This window comes from Schistocerca serialis, chromosome 9 (genome assembly GCF_023864345.2).
Source record: "Schistocerca serialis cubense isolate TAMUIC-IGC-003099 chromosome 9, iqSchSeri2.2, whole genome shotgun sequence".
Lineage (NCBI taxonomy): Eukaryota > Metazoa > Arthropoda > Insecta > Orthoptera > Acrididae > Schistocerca > Schistocerca serialis.
The window spans coordinates 277161010-277174658 of record NC_064646.1 but is presented as its reverse complement, the minus strand read 5'-3'; the positions used below and the strand labels follow the sequence as shown (position 1 = coordinate 277174658).

General features: G+C 36.8%; 1 protein-coding gene across 2 annotated transcripts in view; it reads right to left on the bottom strand.

Moving 5' to 3' along the window:
- Positions 1 to 209: 209 nt before the first annotated feature.
- Positions 210 to 13649, bottom strand: part of LOC126419219 (uncharacterized) — a 146163-nt gene continuing 132723 nt past the window's right edge. The window contains exons 4-8 of one of the 2 annotated variants that reach the window (XM_050086353.1): positions 8701 to 8796; positions 7774 to 7836; positions 7512 to 7598; positions 5782 to 5858; positions 210 to 3444 (exon numbers count right to left, since the gene is read on the bottom strand). In XM_050086353.1, the coding sequence (XP_049942310.1) occupies positions 3081 to 3444; positions 5782 to 5858; positions 7512 to 7598; positions 7774 to 7836; positions 8701 to 8796 (687 nt within the window). In that variant the 3' untranslated portion in view covers positions 210 to 3080. The remainder of the gene's footprint in view (positions 3445 to 5781; positions 5859 to 7511; positions 7599 to 7773; positions 7837 to 8700; positions 8797 to 13649) is intronic. The other variant, XM_050086354.1, reaches the window with a different exon arrangement.

Sequence of the window (13649 nt, the reverse complement as noted above, 5' to 3'; positions counted from 1 at the left end):
TGATTTGGATCGTGTTGCAAAATAATACCTGATATTGCATTTATGTCCAAAATATTCTCTGTACACCAAGACTCTATCTTCCAGCAGTTGTTTATGGTGTTTTACCTGCACTGATGTAATCAGAAAAGGAAATTATTTTTTTTATTTTTTGTGGGGTGATGGGACATCTTGACTGAGGAGAGATAAAAAAAGTTAAAAAAAAACCATAATTATCTTTCAAATCATGTAAACTTTTCTGTACAACAAAACAAATATAAAAATCATCAACAACATATGCATTACAAAAATATACAGTACACTCCAAATTGATTTCCTTAATGACTATTAATCATTGGTAGACAGCAGTATGTGGTTGCACTATGAAGTGATAATGTGAGCCAGATTTCCAGAACGTCAACAGCAGCTTGTAACATTCTGCAATGTTTAGTCAGGGTTGCCACAAGTTTCCCTTAGGGAAATTCTCTGATATTTCACTGATTTTCAAACGAGTTTTAGCACTTTTCCCTGACAAATTTTGAGAGCGCAAGACTAAGTCAAGACATAAGTTGACAAAAAAAAAATAAATAAATAAATAAAAATAAGGACTTCTGTATTTATAAACTTGTGAGCAAAAATCTTAAGTAAACATCAACATCTTTTGTAATGAACTGTTTCTAGATGGAGAAAGCAAGGTAAATGGCATATACGTTTCATTAAAACCACTGATGTTATTTTATTTCAAAAAACAAAACACATTTGGTGACAAAAATATGCATTCCATTGGAGTCACAAGATACATTTAAAATACCTTCACTGATTTCAGAAATAACCTCAGAAAGTAGTAGTCCTCTTGAAAGAAGTGTACAAGGTGGGCGAAAGTTTTGAAAACCAACACTATCATCAATAAGATGTTGGTTCCACTATGTTCGTTATTGTTGGTTATTACCCACTGTGTCATATTTTACAGATATTGTGTGATTTTTCTTTCAAGAAATACATGAGTACATAGTATACAAACTGCCAGCGACTGCCAAAATTTTCTTCCTATCATCCGTACTTTCTAATATATAAACTACTTTTGAAGTGCCAAAATGTACTAGAATAAGTAAAATTTCTATAAAACACTGCACGATACAATGTACTTGTGAGACAGTTACAATTTCTGAAATACATCGCCCGTGGCATCGCATGCCAAGGAGCACCGCCGTCCTGGGTCCATAGATAAATCACGAAAATCTGCCACATTATGCCACACCTGGCCTACAGGCAGATTGATGAGACTAAATTCAATGGGCACGGACTGCACATTAGTAGAAAACAATAGGCTTCAGATCGGCAGGCCCGATCCATTAGATACCCACAGAAATGGCCTGTGATTTTGACCCGTCATGGAATTCCACTCACGTGGCCAGCTATTCACGTTCACAGACACCATGTTGATGAAATGAGACCATGGAGATCAATCCATGAAACAGATACCTTGCATGATTACTCCGAGAATCAATACCAATGAGGATAGGTAGCAACTCACTGTAAAGATGATCGCTGAGCCACAGACAAGCATGTAGAAAAGGTAATCACACTCTCACAACTAAATTTTTGGCCATTGTGTTTGTCAGAAAACAAGAGCGCGCGCGCGCACGCAAACACACACACACACACACACACACACACACACACACACACACACACACACACACACAGATACAACTCATGCACACGTGACCAGTGTCTCCGGCCACTGTGTCAACAGTCCCTGAGAATCAGATCCAAAGAAACCGCTCTTCATGCCTCCCTGCCTCTAGTTGGCAGCTGCTAGGCGAATGACAAAAAGTGGTGGCAGCACTGACTGCAAGCTGAGGGTAGTGTTAAAAAGGGGAGAAGCAGTAAGAATGAGGGAGTAGGGAAGCGTCACTTGTACTCAGCCGCACCAAGCCAGCGACAATACATGACATCTTGGTAAACAAATCATTTCATCTACTTAGACAGAAATGGAAATGGAAATGTCGTGTGGTTAGGGCCTCCCGTCGGGTATACCGTTCGCCTGGTGCAGCTCTTTCAATTTGACGCCACTTCGGCGACCTGCGCGTCGATGGGGATGAAATGATGATGATTAGGACAACACAACACCCAGTCCCTGGGCAGAGAAAATTTCCGACCCAGCCGGGAATCGAACCCGGGCCCTTAGGATTGACAGTCTGTCATGCTGACCACTCAGCTACCGGGGCGGACTACTTAGACAGAAACAAAATCTTTCCAGTGTTTTTTTTTTTCAAATTTCTCTAATATTTCCATGATTTCTCTAATATATCATAAATTCCCTGATTCTCAGAACTTGTGGCAACCCTGGTAGTACAAAATTAAATTTAACATTCTCTGATGAGATACAGACTAGTTTAGGGATAGTACCATAATTAATCCTTATTCAGAGATGCAAGATTTTTTTCCCTAAGCGTTACTGACTTAATATATTACAAAGATTTCTAAGCAAAATCATAGTAACAGGATTCACAACATACAATAATAGAATTTATTGTCATTGGCAGATGTGACGTTCTTGTTCTCTGGTGCGACAGGCAACACAAATGAATAAAAAATTAAAATCCAGAGACGTTTATTTACTCAGTATATATGGCGGACAAGACTAGTAAACCATGGTGCCTCTAATTATTTATTATGTGTGCACCTTAGCTTTGAATACCAACACAAGAGAAGAAAAATTGTATCGTTTCCTCCTAACATCATCTTCCTCATCCTCCTGTGTATGTGTGTGTGTGTGTGTGTGTGTGTGAGAGAGAGAGAGAGAGAGAGAGAGAGAGAGAGAGAGAATATTATGAATTCTGTGGTGATGCTGCCTATGTCTAACAGATAATTAAGACATCCTTCCTTGGGATCTTAATTTCTTTAACCAGTTCTTGATATAGAACTATTATCATCTTTAAATTTTGTACATTTAGACAAGTACAAAAATCATTATCTGAAATGTATGTCAGCCTGTAGCACCAGAAAAGGTACATTAATGTAATTGCATTTCATTCTGTCATTATAAATATTTCATGTAGTTCTGCATAAATTCACATATCGAAATGGAATATAATCAGTCAAAGTGCCACATCACGTAGTCGATGTGCACCATCTATAGAATCTGCCAGTGACGGCCTGCTACCATGCATGACACCGGGACCCATTCGTGGATGCCACTGTCGGTTTGAAGCAAGTTCTATGTTCCGCAGGTCTAAAAGTGAATGTGATCTCACAAGGCCATTGCTGGCTGACCCTTGCCAAGTCCTTATATCCACCATTGATCTAGTCCGTGTTAGCCGTGGTGGCCTTTGAGGTAGCACCTGAGTGGGGTTCACAGCCCAATGTCTTTGCAGAGCTGTATGAAAAGTGGAGGCGTTAAATTCACTGCCTGAGCCTAGGGGAAGGTGCAGAGGAACAGCTTGTCTCACTGGGACCACTGCCCTGTAATCATAAAGATTAAATGTAATTCCTCATTATTTCAACACCAAACAATTTTAATTATTATTGTAGAAAAAATTAGAAAAATATGTGAGTTACAGTTTCAACAATGGAAAATCTGGGTAGGAATGTAACAATATTATGAAAAGGATATCTGCTACTCACCATATAGCAGACACTGAATCACAGATAGACACAACTAAAAGACTGTCAGAAAGTGAGCTTTTGGCCAACAAGACCTTCGTCAAAAATAGACAACAAGGAAAAAAACACAAACACACACACGCACACAAACGCAACTCTCGCACACGTGACCACTGTGGTTATGTGTGTCAATTGCGTCTGTTGTATATTTTGGAGAGAGGCCTTGTTGGCTGAAAGTTCATTTTCCAACAGTCTTTTTGTTGTGCCTATCTGCAACTCCAGATTTCTGCTGGATGGTGAATAGCAACTATTCTTTTCATAACTGAGTTACAATTTGAATTACGTGATAGTTAGTCTTTAAACATTTCTGCAATTTTAAGCTGAGAGCTTGCGTAACCATAGGAATTTCATTGGACGATCTCAATACTTGTTATTAAAACTTCTAACGTATCTCATAAACAAAAGTATTTCGTTTTTTTAACCAGTCATTGATCAAGTACTTTGATCGGCCCTTGTCTAGCTGAAGATGAAGCACAGGTCTACCTTCATTTTGATGTAATATACCAGTTATGTTTTGTCAAGGAGTGGTAGCCAACGAGATACTTAAAAAAAAGACCTTCATAACTCAGTTAAAAATTTTATATATGAGAAGGTACTCAATTACAAAGAGATTTGGAGTGGAACAGGTTCATAGCAGAAACACTGTAGGAATGTCAAAATCATGTTGACTTCAAAGACATGGCAGCTTTAAAAAAGGGGCCATTAATCACTTAATCAAAATTTAAGGAGCACAAATTTTGAAAAATAGTAATTTCTAGCTTTTACACAACTCTTATACAGTATATAATTTCCATTGAGAAATACAACATATTTAATTCTTGCTCTTGTTAGTAAATAAAACACCAAGCAATGAAACCATCACTCTTATAAGCATGAACCTTGGTCATTATCAGAATATCAGTGAAAATTGTAGGAACTTGCTACTGAATTTGCAGTGTTTTTTTTCCAAACTGCCAAATACTGACCAATCAATGATCTATCCCATAATTAGTGACGCTGTGATGAGGCTGCGGCAACAGTAGGGCTACAGAGCATTTTATTTTAAATTCAGACTTTCATACTATGACATATGTCTGATACAATACTTGTATACTAAAACACTGTTCATCAGTCTCCTATCAAACAGTGCATTCTATAAACAACATTGAGGTTCTTTAATTCTTAAATAATGAATAAAAATGAGGAAAGATGGCGTCTCACCTACAGCTGACTGATGCCTAGTATTTAGACATATAGAACAGTATAGTGTGTTAAAATAATTTAATTGGATAAATAAAAAAATCTACTCACCAAACGGTGGCAGAAGACACACATAAAAGAAGGCTGTAATTGGGCAAGCTTTAGGAACCATTAGCTCCTTCTTCAGGCAGAAGGGGAAGGAAGAGGGCAGAAGGAAAAGGACTGGGGACATCTAGGAAAAGGGGTAAATTTCGGGAAAGTCACCCGGAACCGCGGATCAGGGGAGACTTACCACGCAGGGTGAGAAGGAAAGACTGACTGTTTCCGTTGTAGTACAGTTTATTAGCTACTTTTGAACTCCTGCTCTTTTTTAGTGTAAGTACATACCCTCAGGCACACAACTGCATTGACAGCCAAAAGCATGCACCTGCAGCTGCAATGTGAGGGGTTGCACCTACACCAGAAAATGAGTGGTTGCTAGAAAGTTAGTTCAATATTAAGTGTGTCACACATCGATCAGGTACATGTGAGTAGTTGCCTTACCTTATTTTTGTCTATTGTTAGCTTAGTAAGTCTGAAATAATCATCGCAAGCATTAAATTAATATTGTCATTGGTTACAGTCACTGAGCCCTTTAATTGAATATTTATTCAATGGACCAATTTGTTCTGGAAAAGGTGTCGTGTGGATGTTGAAAGCAAACATTACTATCCATCAACATTATTCTGACCGATTGTCAGACCTGCCTGAATGATTGGTTTCGATTTCTTCTTCTTCTCCTTTTTTTTTTCACTCTATAATACTTAGAAGATATCTTGCACTTGTGATGTAGTGACAGCTGGTATAGAATGGCCACACTGGTTCTCAGGATAGATTTGTATGGGCTCAGTTATTACAATCAGGCCATTGTGTACCACCTAAGGAACTACAGTAATATGTAACAAATTTTTCCATCACCTGTGTGGTGCCCTTGGAGATGGCGCAAGTGAACCTGAACCCATAAATGCAGCATTTTGTATCCCTTGACTCGAAGCCTGTAAAGACATGAAAGACTATTTATTATAAACTTCTACAAATAGTCAGTTTACATTGAATATAGGTCTCATCCAAAAAAATGAAGTGAAACCAACTCTGAATTGTAATATTTCACTGCATTACCAATGTATACATAGATTAAAATATCCATTTATTTTGTTTCCATTACTGCACAGTTCTAGCTGTGAAGACACTCTCAAACACTTGCATAACAGGGTTGAAAACCAAGAACTCATCAAATCACACACTGGTGTAAAAGTTAGGCTCTTGTTCACTCTATCAGACTTCACAATTAACTCTCCAACAATGGTTGATTTTCCTGTATAAAATCACAGACTAGTTTTATTCGATAATTAGAGTAGTTACAGGGACTGTATTAAAATAATGTAACAAGGAAACCAAAAATTGAATTTATAAATGATTTTTAATTGACATTTAATGTACATAATTGGGGAATGCAAAAATTGTTTTCAGTGTTATAAACAAAGGAGAAATTTATTGATAGTTTTCCTGATTGTGAGTGTGGGATATCCTGAAACAAGATTTCACATACAGCTTGCAAAAAAATAGTTACGAAGTTGCAGGCACAAGAAGGTAGGTGTGTAAATGTGTGGGTGAGAGTTAAGAACATGTAAAATGCGACTTCCAAAGTTCCAGAAAAAGATTCAAGTGGAAAATAGTGACTTCTGATGTACAAATAGCCCAGAAATTATATCTGATATGACAACTGCATACCCTGCAAAATCAAATTAAAAGAGCTGAACACGCACACACTCATTACCTGTAGCTGAAGGGTTAAAGGCATGACACCAAGTGCATCTAGTGATCCCTATTCCAGATCTTTGAACCACAGGAAAATCTAATGCAGCCAACAGAAATCAAATCTCAGACCTCTACATCTATAACCAGCAATGCTAGTGACTAGAACATATAGGTAGCCACTTCTACAAAACATTAACCCCCCCAACACACACACACACACACAAAGATGCTTCAGACCTGCAATCACAGGCAGAGTGTGAATTAAACTGGAAAACTAACAGGAGTAAAATTTTGTATACTGTTTTGTGTGACTTGCAGCATGCATGAGTCAGCTATTGGTGAGAGATTGGCTGATTGCCTGTTATTATTTTTGTTTGTGTACATTTAAAAAATTGAAAACACAACTTATTGATTTCATATGAAGGTATAGCTCCACTTCACCTTGACTCGTTCTTTAGATGAAAACTGAAAGCAAGTCCACTCACCATTCTGGAGATTTATTTTGAATCAAACATTGTGGATTCCTGCAGTGCTAACAATATTCAAGAATTTGTATGATAGTTACCTTAATTCCCTATTTAGTTATTTCAATGTTCAGACACTTTTTCAATATATATGAGGTGCTAAGAATCACAAGGACCTATGGCACATCATCATCTACTGTGAGGTTTTAGCATCAGATGCTTCAGACATCTTTCGATCTTATGGTGAGTCAGGTTCATCCATGCCGTAGGCCCCCACCGTATATATGAACATTCACAAAAAAGCTGTCTCACTGATTTCCCCGGTATTCACTTGAATGTGAGCTCAATGACAGTGTGCTTTAGGCATTTATGGTTCACAGCACCCCATATAAATTCTCATAGTAGTGTAAGATTAGCATTACTAACAGTATGTAACTGCTGAAGCGTTCGGAGAAGGTGCTTCTCTTCACGCCAGCATCGATAGAGGGCTCTAACACAGCCAACTTCACCCACCTGAAATGAAAGAGAAAATGCGATCATAATTGGTCATCATTTTGTTAAGTACTATAGTTCAAGAATATATTTTACAGTTTTATTCTGTGATCTTTGAATGTTTAAAATATGATATTTTGCTTCCAATTATAAATACTTTAAGAAGCATTTCAGTAACTGAACAAATTAAACTTACATTGCAAATTAGGCGACAGATCCAGAAGACCAGTTCTGTCATTCCATTCAATGACGTCAGCTGCTGAGGAAGAGTCAACACATCATAATCATTGTCTGTTGCTTAACAGCTGCACAGTGCAATGTTAGTTGAAAAATAATTTAGTAGTTACAAATCTCAAGCTAACACAGCTTTCAATTATTTCTATATTTTGTGAATTAGCTTTACTCCTAAGAAAAATAAAACATCATAAATATAATCAATGTATAATTGAAAATACAGAAATCAAACCTGAAAATTAGTACTATTTGTTCCAGAGCATGAACATTCACACAAACAAAGATGCCAATATCAGAAATCTAATATTCTAACATTGTAGCAGTTCCTTTGTCAAGAGAAAGCAATAGATACCTACAAACCACAATAGTAAGACATAAAATAAGCTAAACAGAAATAGATGCCATCCTAAACCCAGAATCTGAATAGACAAAAAGTTCAGAAAATAAATAAAAAAAAAAAAAAAAACAGATTTATCTGTCAGTTGGCAAATGTGAACTAGTGATAGCAACCAGACATTTTTCATAAATTTTTTAATGAGAAAAACAAATTCTTAACTGTGTTGTCTTCCTTCTGTAATCAGTATAAATAAATATTTTCGAAGGCATTTCAAATAGGTCTGTTACAAGTTCCATTTAAAATGAGTTTTTTAGAATATTGAGACAATACATAGAATTCAAAATAGAAAATATTTTCTTGGTCCTTAACAGTTTTCTAACCTCTTCTACCATGGTAGGCCTTTTATGAGACAGATTTCAAATATTTATTAAACACTACAAATCACTATAAATAATACATAATTATATCAAGTAAACTGCAAATTTCAGAAAGCTAAGTAGATAAGAAAACTTCATAAATTACAAAATCTATTATTTGAATTGTAGAACCTACCCAGAAATAGAGACTGAGAAACAAAACAAGTCCAGCCTCAGGAAGCGCCAAAATTACTGCAGTAAAAAGCCATACCAGCAATAATGGAGAACGTTTCTGTAACATACAATGAAGTATATTCTTTAGAAGAGAAAGCCATGCTTCTTATAATTGTTTCTAATTTTTTTATTTGATGACACAATTACTTTTTTATGAACAATTTAGGAAAAGAAAGATTGCTACTTACCATGAAAAAAGACACATCAAGTTGCAGGCAGGCGCAATTAAAAGACAATTGTGCCCGTCCGCAACTTGACATGTCATCTTTATAGTAAATAGCAATCTGTCTTCACCTACATTGTTGATATTTGTACCTGGAGTTTTAATTTCTTATGAAACAATCATAACCAGTTTCAGCCACACAGACCATCTTCAGATGCTAAGAGCAGCATTTAGTGAACAAATGTTCATGTGTCATCAAACACATGACGACGCATGAACATTTGTTCACTAAATGCCACTCTTAGTATCTGAAGATAGTCAATGTGGCTAAAAACAGTTATGATTGTTTCATAAAAAATAAATAAATAAATAAAAGTGTCATCAAATAAACAAAAATTATGAAAAGTCAGTCACTATCGGCTTCAATAAAATGTCATTGAAGCCAAACTTCTTTACATTTACAAGAGACTGCAGTAGTAACTGCCATCATTTTACAAGTACGGTTCATTGAAGTTCAAAGTGTCACTTTATCCCTATGCAGTGATCATGTTAGTTTCATTTATTAACTGTCTGTATATTTTTCTATCTAACGCCTCACACCAGACAAGTGTAACCCCAGTGTTTGTGTGGTAGTAGAGTAATTATGGTGTACTCGTATGTGGAGTAAGTCTTTGACCAGCAATCGCCAACATAGTGTAACTGAGGCGGAATAAGGGGAACCAGCCCACATTCACCGAGGCAGATGGAAAACCGCCTTAAAAACCATCCACAGACTGGCCGGCACACTGGACATTGACACTAATCCGCCAGGCAGATTCGTACCAGGGACTGCCATGCCTTCCCGCCCGGAAAGCAGTGCGTTAGACCGCACAGCTAACCGGGTGGGTGCAAATCAAAGGATTAGTATCAGATTTATTTAACATACTTAATTCCTTTTGCATTATTGAAGATGAGAATTTAACTACAATGAAACAAGTAATTTATAGGAAATGTTACTTTTCATTTCATCATTAAATACATATTTTGTTAATTCAGTCCAGGCATTGTAATGTAGAAGTCAAGGTTTAAAATTAATAATCATGTTAAAGTCGAAATTACAAGCATATTTACTCTCAGATATTATTATTATTATTATTATTATTATTATTATTATTTTGGAATTATGAATACCTTGCTTAACACCCATCTTGTGGATTAGTAGGGCCGACTTTCAACAGCTGAAAATATATTGCAAGAAAGAAGTCTGGCCTTGGTAGCCAGGAGCTGTGGTCATATGTGTGTGTGTGTGTGTGTGTGTGTGTGTGTGTGTGTGTGTGTGTGTCTATTTACGAAGAAGGCCTCACATATTTAGCAGTCTTTCTCTGTGCCTGGCCTGGGACTCAACATCTCGACTATATGGTGAGTAACAATCTATCCTTTTCATAATATTGACATTATTCCATCCTGGATTTTTAATAACAAAAATAAGGTAAGATCATAACAATAAAATCAACATACAAGATTCTCAAAACTGGATTCCTGCAGGGAAGTATCTTTGGACCACTTTTGTTTCTTGTTTATAGAGGGTGAGTCAGGAGGAAAGGTACTTGCTTTGACAGGTGATACTACTGGTGATTCTGAACAAAAAACTTCTAATAAACATAAGCCCTTTTTTTAGCCATCCCTGGGTAAACCAATGAAAACAGCTAGGAATGGGAATGGTGTAGGTGATGGTAAATTAAGATACTGTTATGTTATGGTTTGTTTAATTGTGTACGTTTCCTCACAGAAGATGTTCAAACAGTCCACTGCCAACTTCGATGCATGTTGCTGCTCTTGTAGACAGGTGTTGTCTCACTGATCAGAGCTCAGTTTTGCATTCCTTTACCTGGGCACAAGCATGTAATATATGAGTGAGAAGTTCCTCTCTCGTGTCCACTCTGCACTTGTAGATGTCGCTCTTCAGCCAACCCCACACACAGTAATCTGATAGGGTAAGATTGGGTGATCTTGGTGGCCAAGCAATGACTCCATGGTGACCGATCCAACAATCGGGATACATTGCGTTGAGATACTGGGTCACTGGCTGTAAAATGTGTAGGAGTTCTGTTATGCTGAAAGTACATACGAGCTCATGTTGCCAAAGGGATATCCTCCACATATTCTGGTAACACATTTTGAAGAAACTCAAGATACTGTGTCCCAGTAAGACGGTTATCTAAAACAACTGGATTGATGAGTTAGTCATCAATAATACTGCACCACACATTGACTGAGAAATGTCATTGAAAATTTGTTTCCACAGTAGTGTGCACATTTTCATTTGCCCATAAATGAGAGTTCCACATGTTGTTGATTCCATTGTGGGTAATTGACTCATCAGTGAACAGAACACGTGGATCACTGATTGGCAATGATCCATTGACAGAATTCTTGCCGGGTGGCAGCATCTCCTTCATTCAGATGTACACTCTGCTGATGAAAGGGATACAGACCGTGCTCGTGTACTGTGCGTATCACTCATGTTTGTAGAATACCAAGTTGGGAAGCAGTTCTTCTAGAGCTATTAATAGAGTTGCGTTCCACTACTTGAAGAATGTTCTCAACTTCATTAAGAGTTTGTTGTATGCGACGTTCAGAGACAACATTTACGCTAGGAGCTTACCACACTCACGCAATCCATGAAACACCCTGCTAAACACCCTGATATCTGGCACTCTCTGACTCGGAAATTGTTGTTGGTATTCTCGCATAGCAGCTCTGGAATTCCCATTGGACAAAACATAGACAAACACCATGTCAGCATACTCAGCATGTGTGAAGATCTGTGGCATTTTCACTATACAACACTGTATTCGTTGTTCACTTAATAACACTGTAGTACCATGCACTACAACGAGTACTGTCGGACTGAGACTTGAGGTAAACAACTGCACCATATACAAGTGAACTGCATATTGACACAGTCAGTAAGGATGACACTACACGTTCCCATTTCTAGTTGTTTTCATTGGTTTACACAGAAACGGTTAAGAAAAGGGCATATTTTTATTAAGAGTTTTTTGTTCAGAATCACTACTAGTATCACCCCTCAAAGCATGTACCTTTCCTCATGACTCACCCTACATAATAATGATATAACAAGGCCACGTAACTCAAAGCTGGTGAATAACATTGATGATACATCATTTATTAACTGGGGCTGTGCCGAATAGCTAGCATTACAAAACAATAATGAGAACTTTGATCTGATCACAGAATATCTAAACATGAGTAAACTTATTTGAATAAGGACAATGTAAATGTAATTTATTTGTCTGAAAAACATACAATGTTTAAACTGTCTGATTTGTTATACAGGAAACATGTGAAGTTGAAAAAGAATCACAAGTATCCTTTTCGTACAAAAACTAAAAAGAAGAAAAGAAAATACGTAAGAATGAAAAGTCTGATACTAGTTAATAGGCAGTACTGGTTCAAGAACAAGTAACTAATACCATAAAACGTACTGACTTTTTTAAACTGAAACGTTCTAAACTTTTGATAGGTTTATTGCACTACAACAATCACAATATCATATTTAAATGTACCTATAAATGTGTTACTTTGTTCAAATGTGTTCCATAAATTCTTGTATGTAGGAATAGCACTTCTTTACTAAAATGTTGTACAACTATCTTTTCAGTGAGATCAGCTCTATCTTAAATATATTCCTGCCTTTTAGTTCATCATAAATCTTTAATCCTGTGCACAGCAGTGTCTAGGCTGAAATTTTTAACCTCTGTGTTGAAGGATGAAATGTCATGTGTGATAAGTGCTATAATTTTGCCTGAAATGGTATTTTCCAAGTGTGTGGTCATTATTGTAGAGGAAAAACAAAATTGTATAAATGAATAGAAAAAGAATGGTTGGTATTTTTACATTTTTAAATATTGGGCGACCTGAATTTCTCAGCTGGGCTACACACATTTCTGTCAACTTTCTTCTGAAGCATTAGAAGTCTTATGTTGTTGGTTCAATTTTCCCAGCAGAACTAATTCAAAGTAACTCTTTTTGTTCTTTTATGAGTGGAACCAGGTAAAACAAACACACAATGAAAAAACTTGACAATTCAAGTTGTTTACTGTGAAGACTAAATGTGCCTTTCAACTTAAATTTTTGAAAATATAATATAATTGGGTAGATAAAAAATCTACTCACCAAGTGGCAGCAGGAAAAAAATGTATAAAAGTTAAGAAAACCTGCAAGCTTTTGGAGTCAGTGGCTTCTTCTTCTGGCAGAAAGGTTGAAGGGGAAGGAACAGGGATGAAGGAGAACAACTAGTGAGATTTAGGAGATGGGGAGAGTTACAGAAAATTCATCCAGAACTCTAGGTCAGGGGAGATATACTGGAAGATGAGAAGATAGGACTGATTGTTGGAGACTGAACCAGACAAAATTTGAAAACCTGAGAGCTTAAAAGTGGAAGACAGGATAATAAGTAAGATGGAGATTACTAATAAATCATCATGCAAGAGTTAATAAGAGCAGAAAGCCAAGTGCCTTGTATGTCAGAGAGATGGACGATTGGGGAAAATAGACAGGTCAGAAAATAATAGATATAGACAACTAAAAAGGAAGTCAAGAAATGAAAAGAAGAAATGCTAGGACTGAAGAAATTAATGGAAACTAAGGTCAAATGGGTGGTGAGAAACAAGGACGTGTAACAATAGTTCCCACTTGGAAGTTCTGAGAAACTAGTGTCAGTGTGAAGAATCCAGGTGGCACAT